The following is a 23,857-nucleotide window of genomic DNA, read 5'->3' on the forward strand; positions in this document are numbered from 1 at the left end:
GGACGCGCAGGCTCAGCGGCCATGGCTCACGGGCCCAGCTGCTCTGCGGCACGTGGGATCCTCCCGGACCGGGGGACGAACCCGCGTCCTCTGCATCGGCAGGCGGACTCAACCACTGCGCCACCAGGGAAGCCGTTGCTGGGAGTTTTAACATGAATAGATGTTGGTTTTTGTCATATGGTTCTTCTACATTGATTGAGATGGTCATATGATTTTTCCATTTTTAATCTCTTAGTATTGTGAGTTACATTGACTGACTCTCAAATGTAGAATCAACCCTTCCCTTCCTGGGATAAAATGCTTGGTTATAAAGTATTATCTCATTTCTATATTGATAGATTCCATTTGTTAATATTTTGTTAAGGATTTTTATGTTTATCTTTATGAGACGTATTGGTGTGTAGTTTTATTTTGTTTTCCCTGGTAGTATCTTATTCTGGTTTCGGTATCAAGGTAATGGTAGCGTCATAGAATAAGTTGAGAGGTGTTCCTTCTGATTCAAGTTTTGGGAAGAGTTTTTGTAAATTGGCATTATTTCTTCCTTAAATGTTTGGTAGAATTTATCATCAAAACCATCTGGGGGCTTCCCTGGTGGCGCAGTGGTTGAGAGTCCGCCTGTCGATGCAGGGCACACGGGTTCGTGCCCAGGTCCGGGAAGATCCCACATGCCGCAGAGCGGCTGGGCCCGTGAGCCATGGCTGATGAGCCTGCGCGTCCGGAACCTGTGCTCCGCAACGGGAGAGGCCATGACAGTGAGAGGCCCGCGTAGCGCAAAAAAAAAAAAAACCATCTGGGCCTGGAGTTTTCTTTGTGGAAAGATTTTAAATTACAGATTGAATTTCCTTAACGTGTATAATGCTGTTCAGGTTACCTGTTTCTTCTTGAATGAGCTTTAGTAATTGTGGCTTTTAAGAACTTATGTTGTTGAGTTTATTGGCATAAAGTTGTTAAAAAATATCCCCTTGTTTCTTTTTAATATTTTAAGAATAGTGATGTCACCTCTCTCATTCCTGATACTGGTAATTTGTGTCTTATCTTTTTTTCATGATTAGTCTGCACGAAGGTTTACAAATTTTATTGATCTTTGCGAAGTACCAGCTTCTGGTTTTATTGATTTTTTTTTCTCTATTATTTTTCTATATTTATTTTCTTATGTTTGCTTTTACGTTTATTACGTTTTTTTCCTATTTACTTCAGGTTCGATTTACTCTTTTTCTGGTTTCTTCAGATTAAAGCTGAAGTTAACTTACTTGAGACCTTACTTCTTCTCTATTTTAGGCATTTAGTGCTAGAAATTTCCCTTTAGTACTGTTTTAGCAGTGTCATCTTTTGAAATGTAGAGTTTTCATTTTCATTCAGTTTAAAATACTTTCTATTTTCCCCTTGGCTTCTTCTTTTACCCATAGGTTATTTAGAAATGTGTTATGTAGTTTCCAAATATTTGGAGATTTTCTGGAGATCTTTCTGTTATTATTTTCTAATTTAATTCCATTGTGGTCAGAGAGCATACTGTTCATCACTTGACTCCTTAGAATTTGTTGTGACTTGTTTTATGGTCCAGAATATTGTCTGTCTTGGTAAATTTTTTGTGAGAAATTGAGAACAAATGTATATTTGTTCTTCTTGGGTAGAGTGTTTTAAAAACATTGCAGTCAGGTTATGTTGGTTGATAGTGTTGTTCAGGTCTACTGTATTCCTCCTGATTGTCTGCTTGGTCATCAATTATTGGGAGAGAGGTATTGAATCTCTGACTTTAATTGTGGATTCTTTATTTCTCTTTGCAGTTCGGTTAGTTTTTGCTTCATGTATTTCGAAACTCTGTTATTAGTCGCCCAAGTGTTTAGGATTGTTAATCCTCTTCTTGATTAACTGGCCCCTTTATCATCATGAAATGACCTTTGTTATCACTGGTAGTAGTCTTTGCTCTGGAATCTACTTTGTCTGATATTTATATAACCATTCTGACCTTTCATTGCTTTATGTTATCATGATATAGTTTTTTCTATCCCATTGCTTGCTTTTTTTTTTTTTTTTTTGCAGTACGTGGGCCTCTCACTGTTGTGGCCTCCCGGACCGGGGCACGAACCCGTGTCCCCTGCATCGGCAGGCAGACTCTCAACCACTGCGCCACCAGGGAAGCCCTATCCCATTGCTTTTAAACCATGTGTGTTTATAGTTGAAGGTAGCATACAGTTGGATTTTGTTTTTTTATCCAGTTTGACAATCTCTACATTTCAAATTGGGGCATTTACACAATTTTGTTTTAATTTGCACAACCATTATCTGTGTTCTTATTACCCCACTTTCACTAAAGAAGTAAGAAAACAGAGGGAAAGAATTAACTTCCCTAATGTTACACATAGTAAATGGTGGATTGTGACTTCATCTCATAAACAGTATGTCCCAGGAGTCCTACTCAAAATTATAAAATTTTTACTGTAGTGGGACTCTTTATTTTCTCTCCAGTTTTATTGAGATATAATTGACATAAAATGTTGTATTAGTTTTAGGTGTACAATGTAGTGGGATTCTTAAGAGGTTTCAGAAAAGCAGAGGATTGACTTGGATACATTTGCATTTTATAGAATGTTCATGTTGGTGATGGCGCGGTTTGTGGGATCCTAGTTCCCCAACCAGGGATCAAACCCAGGCCTCGGCAGTGAAAGTGCTGAGTACTAACCACTGGACCACTAGGGAATTTCCAAGAAGAATAGTTTGAATGGGGAAGTCTTATGCTAAAGGAGTGATGTTAGGATGGTCTTATAGTAATTTAGGAGAGGGATACATTGATACTCTTCACTAAGACATTGGCAAACATTACAAAGAAAGGCCAGATCTGAAAAATAGTTTTGAAGTTGAATCAACTGGATGCAGGGGAGAATGCAGAGAGAAATGGAGCAGACAAGGAAGACCATTCAAAGGTGTCTGGCCAGTGAGACTGCGAAAGTGATGACATCTGGAAGATTAGGAGTCAGGAAATCTGAGTTTATAGGGGCTTTAGACTAAGGTGGTGACAACAGAAATAGCAAGGAACAGTTTTGAGGTGTTGTTAAATAAGTCTTAGGAAAGCAAGGATAAACAAAGAAGCTATTGAGGTTTTGAACCTGAATTAATGGAAGAATAATGGATGGAACATTCTGGAGCATGAACTGATTTGGAGGAGAATGGGAGAGATAATGTATTCTTTGTGGCAGAGTTCTTTGTTATATACTGTAATTTGAAAGCCAAAAGACCTAGTCATTGAAAAATCATTTTAAAATCGGGTAAATGAATTAAAGATATGTTTTAGGTAAAAATTTTAAGCTGAATCAGAATAATAGAAAAATTACTCGCTTTTAATAGATATGTACATATTTTGAATTTCAAATGATTATAAATATTTTCAACTCTGTATTTTGAAAAATTGAAAAACTACAGGAAAAATCGAAAGAGCAGTGTAATGGATCTTTCAGATTTACTAATCATTAAGTTATTTGCTGCATTGCTACATTTACTTCTTTTCTTGCTCCTTCTGTATAAATACATACTTTTTCCTTGAACAATTTGAAAATAAATTTCAACCATCATGACATTTTATCCTTAAATACTTGTATATCTATCTTGTAAGACCAAAGACATTCTTCTTCATAACCATAGTACTATAATCACTCAAATTTAAACTTGACTGAGTTTGTTTAGTATATTATAGTCTATAGTCAAATTTCCCTGGTTGTTCTCTAAATGCCCTTTATACTTTTCTTCCCAGTACGAATCCAGTCAGGGATCATAGATTGTACTTTATTACACCCCATCATGTCTCTTCAGCATCCTTTAATCTAGGACAGCCCCCATGCATTCTTTTGTTTGTTTTTTTCTTTCATAATATTGACAGTTTTGAAGAGTTTAGGTCAGTTGTCTTATAGAATGTACCATAACCCAGATCTGCCTGATTGTTTCCCTATGATTAGATTCAGGGTAAACATTTTTAGCCAAGAATGCTGCATACTTCTCATTGGATCATATCAGGAGGCACATGGTGTCCCTTTGAATGATTATTGATGATGCTAACTTTAATCGCTCTGTTGTTAACGGTATTTTCTACCTGATTCCTTTCCTGCAAAGGCACTTATTTCTTCATAATTAATAAGTATATTGAGGTTCATGCCTTGTATTCCTACAAAGTAGTAAGCTGTCTGTGGAGTAAAACAGCGAATTGTATGTGTATCCTGCAACTTGATCCTAAATTTTAAAGGTGAACAATAGGTTTTTGGATGCATATGGAAATCCGGTGCCAATGGAATGTTAGGATGTGCAAGGGGAGGGGTGGGTGTGAAATGAAGATGGACAGGTAGCTCCTTTGTGCCATGTTACAAGGGGAACAATCGAAGGTTTTTAACCTGGTGTTGTTTGGAGTGATGCAGTTGGATTTGAGTTTTCAAAAGATAGTTCGATTTATCAGCAGTCAGTTGGGAGATTATTATATCTAAGCTAAGATGATGAAAGACTGTTTCTAGTGCAGCAGTGTCACTGGCAGAGAGAGGAAGGAGATTTGAGAAATATTCATGAGGTTAAAATTGACTGAATTTGGTGACTGGTTAAAGGTTGATTGTGGAGGATTGAGAGTTCCTTGGTGACAGAATATTTAATAGGATTTCTTGACTCACTGACTAGATTGTGCTAAGTATAAAGTTTAAGGAATTAGATTTTGTAAAAGTTACAGAGACAGGACCTTTTGGATTCTCGTATAGTTTCTCTTACTGTTTGTTCTTATTCTGCTTTTTTGAGGACTGTTTGACTGACATTAACAGTATGATTCCATTTAGGGAAGCGATTTCTTCTTGATAAATTTTACCCAACATGTACACTTAGAGCTGCCGTTAAGCCTTTGGATAGAACAGAATTTGGCATAATCTCTTAGAATATGTTCACTAGTTAGAATCAGATTTTTGTTGCAAATGATCTGTAAGCTTAACTCTAGCTCTAAAGTTTTGATTCTGTGGTGTATCTATTTTTCTCTCAGACAGCACACTTTATTTCCTGAAAAATTTCAATGTTTTCTTTGTCTCTGTATGTTTTTCCAAGATGTTCTCAGTGCAGCTGAGTCTTGGGGAGCAGACATGGGAATCCGAAGGGAGCAGTATAAAGAAGGCCCAGCAAGCTGTCGCTAACAAGGCTTTGACTGAATCTACGCTTCCCAGACCAGTTCAGAAGCCGCCCAAAAGCAGTGTTAACAATAACCCAGGTATGGCCCTGACTCGTTTCCTCCTGTTGTCATCTTCTGCATGTGCTGTTCTCTGTATTTTCCTTCATACAGGCCCATTGCATAGTCAACAGGTATTGACAGCACAGCTGGTAAAGACAGCCGAATAATAACTGAAGGTGAGAGAATGAAGACGGTAATTGTAATTATTTTAAAAATTTGCTTTAGTGGATACTCTAAAGGTGCATTATTTACTTTTTATGTGTGATAAAAAGACATTTGGATACAAAGAACAGAAAAGAGGACTGAGGTTTTTTTCCTAAAGCAAAGATAGAAATTATCAATTTCTCTTTCTAAATATATAATATATAATTTAATAATTAAAAAGAGTTATTCTTTAGTTTAGTTTAATAGAAAATTATAAAATTAGCCCTAAGCATCTTAGTATTTTATTTGTTCATGTAGAAATGGTTGCCATTTACATTTAGAACATTCATATGGAGTTTAAGAAACCCACAAATCCGAAAAACCCACCTGTGTGTAATATACTGCTAAGTAAATGAGTGTCCTAATTTTAATCTCCTAAGAATAATTTTAAAAAGTTGTTCTAATTGCATGCAGTACCCAAAACATTATATATCCAGTTATCTATTGGGAAGCGCAAACCTGTATCAGACACAGTGCATGGATTGGTAGCCTCAAATTAATAAAGTTCCATAAGTTTAGTGCCAGCCCTGTGTCCATTTACTCATCTGTTAGCCTATTAATGCAGTGGTTACCTTCTGACCGACACTGCTTTAGATGGAGTACTTTTGTGATGGAGTGAAAAGAGACACGTTGCCTGCCAGCAGCAACTCTGTAGTCTGTTTAGTTATAGCTCACATGCTTATGCTCAGTCAGGCCAGACACTTCTTTCCCATGTGGCACGTGTTAGGTAGACAGTCTCCTCTTTCAAGGACTGCTTTTTCCAGAACTCCATGACTTTCCTAGTAGTAGTCCTTTTGCATCTGTTCAGCTGATTCCAGTGTTTATTAAGTATGGGTAAATAAGCCAAAATATTATTATAATAATAAAAACCAATTCAGCTTGAAGCTGGTAAGAGGCTATCTACTTTTTTAACTTTTAAAACTCTCTTCAGATTACTGGTTGATCATTAGCACCACACCACCACCTCTATTTATTACGCATTTGTTTTAATATATCTCAGAGTTATAAACCATTGTCCTTTGCTGTGAGGATTTTAGTCATTTACATAAAACATGTAACTCAGTGGTAAAAATTCAGTACCAAGTGAGTAATAATAGGCATCAGTATTATAAGTAATGATAAACATGGACTGAAGTAGTTGAGGTGAGATACAGGTCGTGAATAGAGACTAGGCAGGTATAGAGGAGAGAAAAGAATATTCCAGGCTGAGGGAATACGATGAGGAGAGGCATTGGAATAGGAATCTGGATGATGGGTTTTGCAAAAAAAATTTTTTTTGTAGACGGTTTTTAATTAGAGCAGGTAAGTGGCTAGTAAGAGACAAGACTAGAGATGTAGTTAGAAAGTAGATTGTGATGGACTTGACTGCAGCTTTAGGAGATAAATTTTATCCATAGTTTGGATTAATTTTCATGGGCAGGTGGATGATGTGTTTAAAAGAGCAGTTTAGGGAGTTGAGTTTGACATGTGAATGGAAGGTGGAAAATACCAAAAGCAAAATCAGTTAGGAAACCACTGCCATAGTTTACGGGTGAAGAAAGAAAAGAAACACATGTGCATGGAATGCTGTTGCCCCCTTCTCTGCTGGAATATTGGCATGGCATTTGGAATGGACAGAAGGACAAGTGTTACTGATCCACTGGTGGAAGCCATGCTTGTGGACCAGCCCCGCAGGGCAGACGCTGTGAAGCAAGAGCAGTTGTGTGCTGAGCTTTGGGTCAGGTCCACTTCCAACGGTTGTAGCCAGAGGTAAACTAGCAAAAGAGTCAGAGGAAGGAAACAGGAGAGAGTCTGGCTCACTGGCCTTTCAGACCAGTGGACGTAAGTTTCCACCATGGAATGTTGCAGTAAGCTGACAGAATGAGTAGATTTTGGGGGGTAAATTTTAATTTTATTTATTTTTATTTTTTTATATGACATTTTACACGTTTATTCATTGTTGAGGTAAATTTTTAAAATAAAATATTATGTTCTGGCAAGTGCACAAATTATGGTTGTTGAGCCTTGATGGTGTTTTGCACTGTGAACACTTCACAGGCTTTACCAATGCCTCAGAAGCCTCCCTCATGCCCTCTTTTAGTGGTTAAACCTCTCCAAAGGAACCACTCTTCTTCTCTCTGTCATCCTAGATTTGTTGTGCCTGCTTGTTGGAATCATGCATCATACCTTTTTGTGATAGCTTGTTTTTCTCAATGTCATGTTTGTGAGATTCATTGTGTTGTGTGTTAACAGTCTAGTATTTCTTTGCTATGTAGTATCCCACTGCACGGATATACCACGATTTACTTATTCATTATACTAATGGTGGACATTTGGGTTGCTTCTCGTTTGGGGCTGTTAGAAGTAAGATTGCTATGAACATTCTTGTATGTATACATTTTTGTTGGCTATGTAGCTAGGATTGGGATTGTTGGGTCGTAGGTTTTTTATGTTTTCAGTGTTAATACATAATGTCAAACTTATCACATTTCCCTCCCACTAGCAGTATATGAGAGCATTCCACATCCTTGTCAATATAGGGTATCTTAAAATTTCTACCTGTTCTTCTGGGGATATAGTAGTAATTCACTGTGGTTTTAATTTGCATTTCCCTAATAATTAAAGTGATCACCTTTTCATATGCCTGTTGCCATTAGGATCTTCTCTGCTGTTGATATATTTTTCCTGTTAAGAAACTGCCTTGTCAGTTTTTAAATTTTTTCAATTTTTTATTGACTTATAGGGTTCTTGCATATTCTGGATTAACATACTTTGTCAGATATGTGTATGGCAAATATCTCCATATTCCTAATGGTGCATTTTGATGAACATAAATTTTTATATTAATGACGTCTAATTTATTAATCTTTTCCCTTATGGTTAGTGCTTTTTAAAAATTGAAGTCTAATTGACACATAGCATTATATTAGTTTCAGGTATACAACATAATGATTTGATATTTGTATATATTGTGAAATCACCATGATATCTCATTAACATTTGTCACCATACATAGTTATTAAAATATTTTCTTTCTCATGATGAGAATGCTTTAGATACACTCTCTTAGCAACTTTCAAATATAAAATACAGTATGATTAACTATAATCACCATGCTGTATATTACATCCCCATGATTTATTTATTTTATAGCTGGAAGTTTGTACCTTTTGACCCCCTTCACCTATTACACCTCCCCCCACTTCCCACCCCTGGCAGCTACCAATCTCTTCTCTGTATCTGTGAGTTCTGTTTTATTGTTCTCTTTTTTTTAGATTCCACATATGAGTGAGGTCATATGGTATTTGTCGTTCTCTGTCTGACTTATTTCATTTAGCATAATGCCTTCAAGAGCCATCCATATTGTCACAAATGGCAAAATTTTTTTTTATTGCTGTATAATAGTCTATTGTATATGTGTATCATCACCTCTTCTTTATCCATTCATCCATCAGTGGACACTTAGTTTGCTTCCATCAACATGGGGGTGCATATATCTTTTCAAGTTAGTGTTTTTGTTTTTTCGGGATAAATGCCCAGAAGTGGAATTGCTGGAATGGTGGTGCTTTTTTTGTGCTACTTAAGACATCTTTATCTCCCACAAAATTGTGACGATAACCTCATATTATTTTTAGAAGTTTTATTATTTTATCTTTTAAATCTAGATCTACCGTCTATCAGGAATTGAGGTTTATGTATGAGGTGAGGTAGGAGTCAAGATTTTTTTCTTCCTTTTAATATATAGACATTCAGTTAAGTTAGCACTTTTATTGAAAAGACAATCCATTCCTGTCTGCACTGCAGAGGAGGGGAGATCCAGCCCTGACTTCACAGGAAGTAGATGGGCCTTAAATAGTAGTTATGTCCCAGAGAGGAGTTAAATTTAGTACAGCATGGGTAATCTGCCAGTTAATGAGGAGGATATCATAGAACTACTTTGCTTTCTCCTTCCTCTTATTTTTTTTAACTTTTTTTAGAAATAATTTCTTATGCATATAAATTTTGTAGAAAGAGTACATAGAGCTCCCAGGTACCCATCAATCAAATGGTTAACATTTCTGAACCTTTTGAGAGTAAGTTATGGACATGGTGTCCCATTACCCATTATTTCTTAAGTACACAGACACTGTCCTATCAGGAAGTTAACATGGATCTGGTATCACCGTGTAATCCACAGACTCCAGTCACACTTCACTGATGGTCCCAGTTATGTCCTTTGTAAGACCAGCATCTAATCAGGATCATGGGCTTACTGTTTCTCTTCATTCCACTTCAGTCTGAAACAGTTCCTCAGTCTTTCTTGTTTTTTATGACCTTGACGTTTCTACACATCATTTGTAGAATGCCCCTCACTGGAGTTTGTCTGGTGTTTCCTCATGATTTATGCATTTTAGCATGACTATCACAGAAGTGACCTGGGCTTATCTCAGTGTTTCATATCAGGAGACACACGATACTGATTTGTCCCATTAGTGATGTCTTTTGTTTTTTGGTGAAGAGTATGTCTACCAGGCTTCCGTATTGTAAAGTTAGTTGATTTTAAGTATGTTTTATTATTAAATAGTATAATTAACAAATATATTTTAAAATAAATTTATTTGTTTATTTTTGACTGTGTTGGGTCTTCGTTGCTGCACACAGGCTTTCTCTAGTTGTGGTGAGCGGAGGCTACTCTTCGTTGCGGTGCGCGGGCTTCTCATTGAGGTGGCTTCTCTTGTTGTGGAGCACGGGCTCTAGGCACATGGGCTTCAGTAGTTGTGGTACACGGGCTCAGTAGTTGTGGCTCGCGGGCTCTAGAGTGCAGGCTCAGTAGTTGTGGCGAATGGGGTTAGTTGCTCTGCGGCATGTGGGATCTTCCCAGACCAGGGCTTGAACCCCTGTCCCCTGCATTGGCAGGCAGATTCTTAACCACTGTGCCACCAGAGAAGTCCTGAACAATTATTTTCTGAGGAGGTACTTTGAGACTATATAAACATTCTGTTCTTATCAAAGTTTCTTTCACCTACATGAAAGACTGATGATTGATGATTCTTGTCTGAATCCATGACTACTCTGAAGGTTGCCAAAGGGTGATTTTTAATTCCATATTCTTTTTCGATTTATTAGTTGGCATTCTACCCAAGAGCTTTCTTGTTCCTGTCATTTTTTTTGTTTATTTATATCACTATAGACTCTTGGATTTCTGTTTTACCTACAGGTTTAGGATCTACAATCATCATTATTTATTTATTTATTTATTTAATTTTATTTTTTTTGTGTGGTCTGCGGGCCTTCCTCTGTTGTGGCCTCTCCCGTTGCGGAGCACAGGCTCCGGACGCGCAGGCTCAGCGGCCATGGCTCACGGGCCCAGCCGCTCCGCGGCATGTGGGATCCTCCCATACCGGGGCGCGAACCCGGTTCCCCTGCATCGGCAGGCGGACGCGCAACCACTGCGCCACCAGGGAGGCCCCATCATTATTTATTTTGATGCTCAAATTGTCCCAGATTTGGCCAGTGGTATGACCCCTTCAAGTTGACTCCTGTGTCCTTCAGATAATTTCCTCATCATTCTTTGGGCATTTCTTTCTGGCACGATAAGATTTTCCTAGGTCATCTTGTGTGTTTTCCCTGCCCTGGCTCCAATCATGTCTCCAAGAGCCCTGATTTATTGATTAATCAATTCATTCTTTCAACAAATATTTATTGAGTGACTACTATGTTCCAGGGACTTTTCTAACTTCCTACAAAGTTGTTTCTTTAAGTGTTAGTAATACATTGCTCCTTGAAAACTAGTTGTGGCATCTTTTTTTAATCTGTCACATGATAGGAATCCACAATTGTTGTTATATACGTTTGTATATCTAATTAATTAGTCTTTTTTTATTATTGGTAAATATAGAAATTTCCTTTAATGTATCTAAAAACCACTAAAAACTGATTATGTGTTTACAGTGTCAACTCTATAGCCATAAAATACATGAGGATTCCTATGTAATGATTATCTTTATGCAACCTGGGTCTAACTGTCACATGTTGAAAGCAATGGTACTTAGCATTTCCTAGAGACAGCTCATAGTTTGAAGTTATTCTTTAAATGTTTTCTGTGAGAGCATTACTATGTAAGTAACGAGAGGTATGCACATGTGGAGATGTCAGTCTCATTCTGTAGGAAACAGATGGAGTACTTCACTCAAAGGAGTTGAAACCTTTTCTGTGTGGTTTGTGCTTTTCTGCTTCTCTTCTACTCTCCTTCACAACACCAGTTTCTGGCATTTCTATGAAGAAAATGTACTGTAGCCTTACTTTCATATGAGCAATTTGTATGAGACTATTTCTTTATTTAAATAATATGAATACAGTACTTTTACCTAGTTTAAAATGCAATTTTGGTGTGGATGGCAGACATAGTATATCCTACCAGTGCATTAAAATCATCTCACTGGTCATTTTCAAACACATTAGTTCCCTGTTTATTGCCATACTTAAAGGATGAGGTCTTTCAAGCTTTTTCTTTTCTTTTCTAGTTTTCCCATTTGAACTTTATGCTATTTGTGTGTGTATGATTGTTGCAAAGTAGAATTCGTAATGACATAAATTGTACATCTGATTAATCTGTTAATTATTAAACTGAAATCTTTATGGAATAAGAAAAATTTAAACTTCTAAAGGCGTAGATGGCTCTTTGGTGTTAAAAATTATCTTTGGAGAACTGTTAGGCAGTTTTAACTTTATTATTAAACATGAACCTACCCTCTGACCTAGCAATTCCACTGCTACGTGTATACCCAAGTGAAAAGAATGTATATGTCTGCTGAGAGACTTACTGAAAAGTGTTCGAGGTGGCTTGATACTTAATAGCTTCAAACTGAAAACATCCCAGATGTCCCATCAACGGCAGATTAGATAAACTGAGTGGAATGCTTTTCAGTGGTAAAGTTTGAAAGTGATATTCAACAAAGCATTATGTTGAGTGAAAGAAGCAAGACAAACTAATACATATTTAGATTTGAAGAATAGGCAAAACTAATCTATGATGACAGAAGTCAGAATGGATAACATGGGGAGGTGGGTTTTGACTGGGTATTTCTGGGTGATGGAAGTGTTCAGATCTTGATCTGAATGGTAGTTGTATGAGTGTTACATGTGTAATAACTCATGGAGCTGTATGCTGAAGGTTTGTGCATTTTACTTATCCCTCGGTAAAATGCTATAAGAAACAAAGAAAGAATCCCTTGGTGCTTGACTTACTCTTCCTCTGCCCTGAGTATATGTGTTAAATTTGGGATTGGGACTAATTCGACTTACTATTTAACATGTTAGCTTTTCTTTGCTGTTTTTCTTATCCTTATCTTTTTCTTTTCTGCTTTCTCCTTTGTCCTCCCGCCTCCTTTATTTTTTCCTTTTTCTTAACCTTGGTTTAGTTCCTGTTCTTATTATGCTCTTCAGTGGTTTCATGTGAATTCTTTAGAGATGAGACATAAAATGAGCAGCTTATGACCTAGCAGCCAGTTGTGCATTTGTGTCAGGCTCCACCATCCCTCAGCTAGTACTTTGTGCCCCAGTTTCTCTGCTGCAGTAAGTGGATCCATTTTTGTTCATGATGAAGGGGAGTCTTAAATGCGTGGTGCAAAAGGCATAGTTCAAATGAAATAATACATGACTGTTGATGGCTTGCTTATGACCTAGCAGCCAGTTGTGCATTTGTGTCAGGCTCCACCATCCCTCAGCTAGTACTTTGTGCCCCAGTTTCTCTGCTGCAGTAAGTGGATCCATTTTTGTTCATGATGAAGGGGAGTCTTAAATGCGTGGTGCAAAAGGCATAGTTCAAATGAAATAATACAGAATTTACATTAGAAATAAATTTTACTCTCTGTAAAAGCTTTAGATTCATTTTTGTGATTTGTTATTTGGAACCTATATATGTATATTTACTAAATAACCTTTTTTGGCACTTAAAATAATTTGACATAATAAATGTACATTGTGTGTTATATTTTATGGAATTTTTCAAACTTTTACAAAAGTAGAAAAAATAAGCTGTAAGCTGTTGAACATGCCTGTACTTGTTATCAGGCATAACAGTTACTCACACATCCCATCTTGTTTCTCATCTCTCTGTCCTCTGAATTATTTTGAAACAAATCTCAGCTATATCCTTCATCCATAAATGCTTCAGCATGTATCTTTTAAGATTATTCACAGAAGGCATTAGTTGTATTTACTATTTTGTCCTGTTGTTGGTTATAGAAAAAACTCAAAATTTATTTTCATTAGATAAGTCCAAGAGTTACTGATGACCCTGTACATATTGCTAATTCTAGTTGCTTGATGACCAAAATATAACTTAAAATATTCACAGATGATAATGCTTTAAATGATTAAGTAGTTGTAAGCTTTCTGGAGTAAGTAACTTTGAAATTCAGTGGTTGCTTTATAATATCCAAACGAAGCCATCTATGAATCTTCTGTTTTCCTTGTTTTGAAACAGTGGGACTATAAAGTTGAATTTTTGGTCATTAATATACAGAAAATGTTGCAACAACCCCAAAGAGATTTCACTAGAAACGATTTTCCTGTTTATGTAGCTTGTTTATGCACCCCCTTAGAAAATCAGGCAGAAGGGCATCCACTGCCACCTGCTTCCATGGTAATTATATGTAAAATAAGTATGGACTGCATGATTTATTATGGAAATATTTCACTTGTGTGCCTTTAATATTTCTTTTAAACAGGTAGTATAACACCAACTGTGGAACTGAATGGGCTTGCTATGAAAAGGGGAGAGCCTGCCATCTACAGGCCGTTAGATCCAAAGCCTTTCCCAAATTATAGAGCTAATTACAACTTTCGGGGCATGTACAATCAGAGGTTTGTATGTCTTCTTTGGTTTTGTTCTTATTTATTATTTTACGCATATTGTAAAAGTTTCTGAAACTCAAAAGGTATTTTTGTTGTAAAGAAAATTCACTTGGGGCATTTTGCATGGAATTTAGATATATCAGGCTTATCAGGAATACTTAAAGTAATAAATAAAGAAAATTAACTTCTTCAGGAGCTGGTTGTTGCTGTGTCGTAAGAGCCCTGTGTTTGCTGCACGCAGGACCATGTTTTAAAATCATTCCACAGTATGGTGTGGGCTTTCCAGTTATCTTGCTCATTTAGTCACCAAGCAGATGCTTAACTTAATTAGTGCTTTTCTTAATTTGTCCTCATACATTGCAAATATGACTGTTTATAACTTATAGGAAAGTTGTTAGAAGGATTTACTAAGTATTTCTGCACATTGAATAATTTTGTGATTGTTATAAGTGTAACAGAATTTTCTTTTGCAGGCATGTCAGAATTCTTTTAAAAAGTTCAGGGTTTTTTTTCCTGATCATTTATAAAAGTCATGTAACTCATTGTTGGGAATGTGGAAATGCAGAAAGTTAAAAATACAAATAATTTGCAATCCCAGAATTAAACACCTTTAATATTTTGTTGTACTTTACATTCTTTTTATTCTTTGCATATAAATATATTTAACCAAATTGAAATTATCCTTTATATGCAATTTCTGTATTACTTTATGGAGGTATAATATATGAACAGTAAAATGCACAGATCTTAAATGTACATCTTGATGACTTTATTTTATTATTTTATTTATGTATATATGTATTTATAGTTGATTTGATGACTTTTTTACATATTTATATCCTCGTGTGATCACCACCCCATCAAACTCCAGAACATTTGCATCACCCTGAGAGTTTCCTCACACTTATTTGCACTTGATACACCTCCTCCCAGAAGTAACCGCTGTTCTATCACCATAGGTTAGTTTTGCCTGCCCTTGAACTTCTATAAATAGACTCATACAGTATTTATTCTTTTGTGTCTGGCTTTTTTCACTTCATATAATGGTTTTCTTGTTTTGTTTGTTTTTGTTTTTTGATTTTTTGAGATTCATCCATGTTGCTTGTACCTGGGTTCTGCCAGTTTTTATTGCTGAATAACGTTTCTTTGTATGAATATATCATCATTTGTTCATTTTGAATATGCAGTATTGTGCCCTCTTTTCACTTAATACAGATATCATTTTTCATATCTTTAAGTAGCCTTTGAAAAATATTTTTGATGGTTGTATAATGCTTCATATGGCTAGGGTATACTTTACCAGTATTTAAACAGGTATAAACAATGAATACTTGATAAGTATATAAAAAAGTACCTGTTTTTGATCGTCTAGATTGTTCCTCCCCTTTTTTTGACAATTATAAATAATGTTGCAGTAAAAATTCTTTATATACAAGTTTTTGTTCACGTCACTGATTATTTCCTTAAGATATATTACTATAAGGGGGGAATATTGGGTTAAAAAGAGTAATGTATTGATATTACCTGATTACATTAAAGCTTATACTAATTTCTTATACTATGTTTTGTACTATTCTGACAACATTGAGTTTAAAACACATTGTCTTGTTTGATAGTTAAAAAGTGGTATGTTTAAATTTTTTTGGTTTTATTGATAGCTTATGAGGCTCAACAGTTTTTCAAATATATTAGTTGCTTGTCCATTTTGATTTGTTTATTTTAATTTGCTAATTTTTATTGCATTGCTTGATCAGTCTTCAAATGTTTATGTGTTGAGGGTATTAGCATTCAGTCTATTCTGTTTGTTTGATTTTCCTGCTTTTTAAAAATTGGCTTTTAGTTTTGTGTTTGTTTTTAATGTACTACAGTTTTAAATGTTATATGGTCTAATCTATTAAATTTTTTGGTGTGATTTCTTCCACTGCTTCTATGCCTAAGTAATTCTTTCTCATATGTGATCAGATATTTGCTGATGCTTAAAAAAATTTTCTTTTTAATTGAGGCATATTTGACATAAAACCTTGTGTAAGTTTAAGGTATACAATATATTGATTTGATGCATTTATATTGCAGTAGGATTGCCATTGTAGTGTTAGCTGATAACCTCTATCCAGTCACATACCATTTCTTTTAGTGTTGGGATGCTGATGCTTTTAAAATCATTTTGTATATTTACCGACCAATTATTACAAGTCAGATATTAGGAGAAGTTACTTGTCTAAGCAACAGACAATGTAATGCTTTTTGGAGTCTTGCTTGGTAGTGGAAAAATTGCCATTTAAGATCTAGTCCTATTCAAATTGTAAATGGTTCGTTTAAATATTGTTCAAGTTCTCTAAGAAAAACTTCTGCCTCTCCCCGCTTCCTCCGCAGTGTGTCTGGGGGGAATTTTCTGTATTGTCCTGGTGGGAAGGGAGGGTGCGGGCTCCTCTGGTCTTTGTGGTAATGTGTCTTGTCCACCAGGTAGCTGATACCTCTCTTGCCTGCCCGGCTGAAACCTGACAGTTGGTAACTTGTAGTCTTTTCCCCCCAGTAATGCTGTCAGAGAGTATTTACCATCTTCCCCTTGCTGTCTTGGCCTAAACTCTTAGCTCTCCTCGGCTCCTTTGGATGTTGTTCCATTCTCATCCTCTTCCGTCTAACTCTGGAACATCCACTGGCAGGCTTACCAGCTCTCAACTTGGTGTCCACCCTGCATGTGAGGCAAGAGGGACACACTGTTTCTCTTATAGTTGCTTTATTTCTCTTTTTTCTGTTACATAACCACTGTCTTTCTCATCAGAGGTTACCTAATATAAATAAAACTATGCCTACTTGAGTACAACAGATAGGTTTGATCACCTGAGATAGGAACACCTTGTCTGTTTTATACTTGAAAGATATTTTACTTTTAATGTACTATAAAGAAGACTCATGAGGATATTATATTTAAATGCTTATTGTATTTTGATATCTGTAGTCTGTTATTTGAAGTAAAGTTTTGATTAGTGAACTTATTATTATTATTATTATTTTTTTTTTTTTTTTGCGGTACGCGGGCCCCTCACTGCCGTGGCCTCTCCCGTCGTGGAGCACAGGCTCCGGACGCGCAGGCTCGGCGGCCATGGCCCACGCGCCCAGCCGCTCCGCGGCATGTGGGATCCCCCCAGACCGGGGCACGAACCCGCGTGCCCTGCATCGGCAGGCAGACTCTCAACCACTGCGCCACCAGGGAAGCCCAACTTATTATTTTTAAATGAAAGAAATCTAGTGCTAAAACAATGAAAAATCAGACAGTAATCTCTGTCCTGGGTAAGGTGACAATTTTGATGAAGACCTAAAGGAGTAGAGGGAATAAACAGTGTGGATGTTGTGAGAGAGGGGAGAACGTTCAGGCAGAAGAGACAGCAGCGCAAAGCCCCTGAAGTAGGCGTGTGCCTGGCCCGTTGATGCCGCCACCAGGACGCCAGTGTGGCTGGAACAGAGTGGACCTGGCGGGAGAGGAGTTGGGATGTGAGAATGTGACAGGGGTCTGGAGGTTTGGTTTGATTTTTTTTTTTTTTCTGTTTTAGATTTTCTGTTAAGATTGTTGTCATTTTTCCTTTGTTGGCAATTTCTAGTTTCAGGATCTGATTCCGTGGATGTCATGAGGGCTGCAAGAATTTTTTAATGACTTCTCTAGAGGGTTGTGCTTTAGGCCATTCCCATTTAATGGATCAAGTGGACTTTCCCTTCAGATTTTTGGAGAGTCTTTAGAATTTTCTGTAGATCACAAAAGGTAAAAAGAAAATAAGGAAGTACTGGTAAGCTGCCAAACCATGTTTCAACTTAAAAGCTCTCTGCTCACAAAAGCTCAAACCTACCCATTACTCATTAGGCTGTTAAAATTATGGTTTCACATATGACCTTAATTTGCAGATGGCAACACCTGAATGCTTTACAGGGAATTTGGAGCCAAAGGTCAGAGGAGACACTCTTCTCCTTGTCAGACTCCAAATGAATCAGTAGCTTCTTAATAAGGCAGGGACTGAAAGGTTAAGAAGTCTAAGAAACAAGTATCATTTAGAGGGATTTTTGAAAAGGTCTTTTCATTTTCCATTTAAAATAATATCAATTAATTAGATATTACCCATGCTGTCTTTTAATCTGTTCTTTTCTGATGAGGTTCCTCCACTTGAACTCATTCAAAGGCCTAAGGAGGAACTCATAGAAAGGTCTCCCTCCACCCCGTTTTATGATGGCTTGGAGAAAAAAGATTTATCCATGAGCAAACTCTGTGGATACAACTCGGATTCTAAAATACCTGTGTCTCCCTTTGCTGCACCCAAGATGTTTGAAAATGAATACGTCCAGAAATCTTTTTCTTTCTCATTTGCGGCACTGTTCACTAATGACAGAGTACAAGATGTAAAGATTGGAGAACAATTTTATGCTTTTGTTCTCCCATCTTTGTTACAAAAACTTACATACATTATCTCAAGGAGTAGAATGGCTGAAATCAGGCCTCCAACAAATAATTTATCAATTTTTTGTATTCACAGATTAAAAAAGCATTATTGCTTGGCTAATGGCCCGAAAGCCCTCTGATCTACAGATGCAGATTGCCAAAGGGCCACAACTCAAACTATATTATATGAGAATGGGAATTTCTGCTGTATGTAACTGGGAGACCTCTTGGGGAAGTCTTCAGGCATGGTTGATGCAGAGCTTTAGTGTTGTTTTTCCTCATTTTCCGTTTCTCTCTTTCTAGCTCTTGTCTCATTTTTCCTGTGCTTGACTTTATTTTCACAGACACTCTCTTCCATTTGCTGTACCTTATACGCTACATAGTCCTTAGACTTGTAGTACTAGAGGAGGAACACATTTTTGTTTTTGCTTTTGGATAGTTCTTAGAAAAGTTCCGAGTAGCCTGTTCATCCCAGAATTTGGGGATGCCAGAATTCATTCAGACCAGATTTGGGATGAGGGGATACTTAAATTGGCTAAGCTTGGGTTTGCGCCCAGCCTGGAGAAACAGGGTTTAGTCCCATCCAGACTGCTCTGCAGAGCACAATTATTTTATAGGGTGGTTCTCTAAAGGCAAAGATTCAGAGGGAAAATCATTTCCATTACAGTCACAACATTTGGTTCAAACCCTGGTTCTGATGCTTTCGGTTATGTGATCTCGGACAAGACCCTGGACCTCCCTTAGTTTCCTCATTTGCTAACTAGAGATAATAATACCAAATGAAAGGACTTTAGCAAGATTGCACTCATTCAGCAAACATTTACCTAATGCCTACTCTTTGCCATGTGTTGTGTTAGAGTAGATACTTTGATGAAAGACAATCTGATAGACTTTAGTCTGCTAGAAGAGGAAGACAATGAAAAGAAACTAACACAGTGATAGATGTGTCCATTGAATGCTATGGAAGCATTGAGAACAAGCACAGCACTCAGTTTGGGGAATTAAAGAAGCCTCCCAGAAGGAATTGACACCTGAACTGAATCTTCAAGGTTAATGAGGCATAAGCCAGGTGAAGAAGGTAAGAAAAAGCAATCTAGATTTTTGGGAAAAACGGCAGGGAATCCTGAGAAGTTTAGTTCATTCATGGACTTGCAGGCAATTTGGTTTGAGTGGAATGAAAAGGCTGAAGTTCAGGCAGGTCGATAATGTGGATGTCCTCAAGTGGCATGCCGAGAGGTTTAGATTTTATCCTGAAGGTGATTGGAAGCCTTCGAAGGATTTTAAGCTGAGGGATAAAATAATTGTATATCTGTTTTAGGAATATTGCTTTCACAGTACGTGGAAAATAGTTTGGATAGGCTTAAAATTCAAGAGAGAAAGATGTATTACAAGGATGCTGTAATTCAGGCTTAATGTGATGAGAGCCTGGAATAGTGGGGATGGAGAGGAGGGGACAGTGTCTAGATATTTAGGAGGTAGACTTGGGGATTGATTAAGAAAAATTTTTTTATAGTTAATTTTTATTGGAGTATAGTTGATTTATAATGTTATGTTTCTGCTGTACAGCAAAGTAAATCAGTTATACATATACATATATACACTCTTTTTTAGATTCTATTCCCGTATACGTCATTGTATTGAGTAGAGTTCCCTGTGCTATTGTTAATCTATTTTATATATCGTAGTGTGTATGTGTCAATCCCAATCTCCCAGTTTATCCCTCCCGCACCCCCCTTCCCCTTGGTAACCATAAGTTTCTGTGACTCTTCTGTTTTGTAAATAGGTTCATTTGTAGGCATTGGTTGATAGAGGGTATTAAGGATGACTTTCACATATCTGGGTTACTGGTAATAGTGTTCACAATGAGAGGAGTTGGAGTAGATCTTTGGAAAGATGAGGGATTTGGTTTTGACTGTATTGAGTTTAAATTGCCTGTGAGATATTTAGGAGGAGTCCATTTTATCATTCTTTAAAGCCTCACTGAAGGGCATTCGAAGATTATCTTTGGCTTTGAGGGTTTGTTGGAGGTACTTATGGGAGGAGGAACTTTAGGGTCTAGAGCTTTCAGAACAGGGATGTGTAATGTATCTTGGAGAAAATGGCATTATTTAGGATACAACCTAAGTTTGAGTGACACATCTAATCTTCATTCATCTAGTATTTATACTTCTTTCCCAAAAGGATTTGGTTATATTAGATGCCATCATTCAATCTGGAACAATTTCATGGCATGCACCCATGCCAAGTGCCTCTTGTCCTCAGGTATGGTTGGTGTGTTTTATGTCAAAACAGTATTTGGTTGCCTTTGGCTAATGTGTCCAGTTCCTGGTCCAGTCACTTGTAGCTAGGTTAGTAAAGTAGTTTTCTCTTACCCTGTGTAGTATGAGTCATAGCAAGTTAAATAAGGAAAGCATTTGAACTGTTTTGCCAGAAGGTTACTTGTTCTTATAGGCAGATCCAGGTACCTACTTGAGGCGTCATAGTCTCTTCCCCCATCCCCAATTCCCCTGGTTAAATAAGCCTACGAGACTTGGAACTTTATGGACAGCTATGGCTACTAGTAGAAATTTGATAGGTGAAAAGTTTTCTGAAGTATATGAACTGATTTTATTTCAATATGTTAATTACCAGTAAAACTAGATATAGTCAAGATTTAAATTTATGAAATAGCTTATTATATTTCAAAGTTTATGTTGTATAGGCTGATGACTAGCTGCTAATTATCATGATGTTGGTGTGCCATTTGTTTTGAGCTTGTTCAAACTATCAATCTAAGTGTTCTTCACCAGTTTGTAATGCCCTTTCAAAAGCATGTTGGAAACAGTTGAGAAACTTTGAATATATTTGTAGCAATATCAAGTCTAGAGCTACAATTTTGCTTTCTGCCACAAGATGGTGCTTGTGTACTGTTAAAACAGCATACAGACTGCGCATGTTCACTTTGGTTAGTACTCCAAGGTCTGTGTTTAATTGATTAGTGAGAGGTTAAATCATATGAAATCACCAGTATTTGACCTTCCTTTGACCTGTAAATATTCCAGTTTCATGTGGTTCAACCTAATAGGAAAAATTCAGCCAAGTACACAACTCTAAAGCCTCTTGGATAAGTGAAATAAATATGAAGTAGTGAAAATCAGGAATCCATTCTATGTATAATTTTACCTTCTGTGTATTACATTCTTGGTTTGGGGAATATATTCTTTCTCTTAAATCATATGCTTTATTCATGGAATGTATGTTGGAACTTTTCAAAATGATACTTTTTTTAAAAAAAATAAATTTATTTATTTTATCTATTCATTCTTGGCTGCACTGGGTCTTCACCGGTGCTTGCGGGCCCTCTAGTTGCAGCAAGCGGGGGCCACTCTTCGTTGTGGTGCGCGGGCCTCCCATTGCAGTGGCCCCTCTCGCTGCAGAGCACAGGCTCCAGGCACGCAGACCTCTGCAGTCGTGGCACATGGGCTCAGTAGTTGCGGATTGCAGGCTCCAGAGTGCAGGCTCAACAGCCGTGGCGCATGGGCCCAGCTGTTCCGCGGCATGTGGGATCCTCCCGGACCAGGGCTCAAACCCACGTCCCCTGCGTTGGCGGGCGGGCTCCCAATCACTGCGCCACCAGGGAAGCCCGAAATGATACTTCTTTTCAAAACGATATTTCTTTATGACGATATCACTATATAGAATAGATGTAGAACTGAAAGACTACAAGACAAAACTTTTAATATTTCCTCATATTTTTACATAGAATTATATTAATTAGGAATGTTTTTCATTTGGGGAAAATAAGTCTAAACCCATAATAGAGAAACATTAAAATATATTGTCTTTTAAAACTTTCATAAGCCAGAGAAGAGAATTTGAATAGGTTACCAAAGCAAAGATGAGGGAGAATGAACTGGAATTCAATGAAGCCAGGAATCAGAGAGCCAGGGAGATGATTTCAAGGTAAAGGAGGGATTATTCTGGGTCAGAAGCTCTTGTCTTAGGCAGGCTGTGTTTAAAATTAAGAATAGGAACTAGTAACTGAAAGAAAAAAAAAAAGGAACTAGTGGGCATTGTAACCCTGTAAAACAAAATTCACCGCTTGGTTAGACCATATGTGACACTTTTCATTTTATGAAATAGAAATATAGCTTTTTTCTTTGAAGTATAGTATGAAGAGGGTCCCCCAACATATGTTTCCCCCAAATATTAGATAAAAATCAAATTATTAAAACATTTTGGAGGCTTATGTTTCTGACTGTGATGAAATAACTAGGACTAGATTTACCTTCTCACCATAGACATCTAGAAAACTTGGGTAAAGTTTTTACATTATACATGAACTGATACAATGTGATGTGAAGAGAAGTTGTAAGTTAAAGATGTATACTGATGCATAGCAAAAAAAAAAAGAATAACTAAGAATACAATAGTGGAGATAAAATGGAATCATAAAAAACTTGTAATCTAAAAGAAGGCAGAGAGAGGTAGAAAAAAGGAGTAATGAACACATGGGATAAATAGAAAACAAAGATTAATGTGATAGATTTAAACCCAGTTATATTGATAACTATGTTAAATGTAAATAGTCTAAAACACTATAGTTAAAAGGTAGAGAATGTCAGACTATATAAGAGAGCAGGAGAGACAACTATATGATAAGTAAAGAAATTCACTTTAAATATAAAGACACAGATTGGCTAAAAGGGTGGAAAAATGACATTCTTTGCAAACGTTAATCATAATAAAGCTGGAGTGGCTATATTTATATTAAAGTAGACTTCAGAACAAGAAATATTATCAGGGATAAAATTACCAATGATAAAAGGGTAAAATCATCAAGAAGGCCTAACTGTTCTACATATACATGCACCTAGTAACAAGCTTAGAATAAGTAAACAGAAAAGCAGTAAGGCTGCTGCTATGGACTGAATTGTGTACCCCCAAAATTCATATGTTGAATCCCTATCCCCCGATGCAATGGTATTTGGAGATAGGATTTTTTTAAATTTAATTAATTAATTAGTTAATTTATTTGATTGTGCTGGGTCTTAGTTGTGGCAGACGGGCTCCTTAGTTGTGGCATGCAGACTCTTAGTTGTGGCATGCATGTGGGATCTAGTTCCCTGGCCAGGGATCGAACCTGGGCCCCCTACATTGGGAGTGCGGCGTCTTAACCACTGCACCACCAGGGAAGTCCTTGGAGATAGGATCTTTGGGAAGTAATTAGGCTTAGAAAGATTGTGAGG

The 23,857-nt window shown here is 36.9% G+C and overlaps 1 protein-coding gene across 23 annotated transcripts in view; it reads left to right on the forward strand.

The window, feature by feature from the left end:
• STAU2 (staufen double-stranded RNA binding protein 2) overlaps positions 1-23,857 on the forward strand; it is a 319,639-nt gene that overhangs the window by 38,143 nt on the left and 257,639 nt on the right. For all 23 annotated transcript variants that reach the window (XM_028500369.1, XM_028500365.2, XM_024127092.3 and 20 more), the window contains 2 exons: positions 5,062-5,221; positions 14,077-14,212. In XM_028500369.1, the coding sequence (XP_028356170.1) occupies positions 5,062-5,221; positions 14,077-14,212 (296 nt within the window). The remainder of the gene's footprint in view (positions 1-5,061; positions 5,222-14,076; positions 14,213-23,857) is intronic.

This window comes from Physeter macrocephalus, chromosome 15 (genome assembly GCF_002837175.3).
Source record: "Physeter macrocephalus isolate SW-GA chromosome 15, ASM283717v5, whole genome shotgun sequence".
Lineage (NCBI taxonomy): Eukaryota > Metazoa > Chordata > Mammalia > Artiodactyla > Physeteridae > Physeter > Physeter macrocephalus.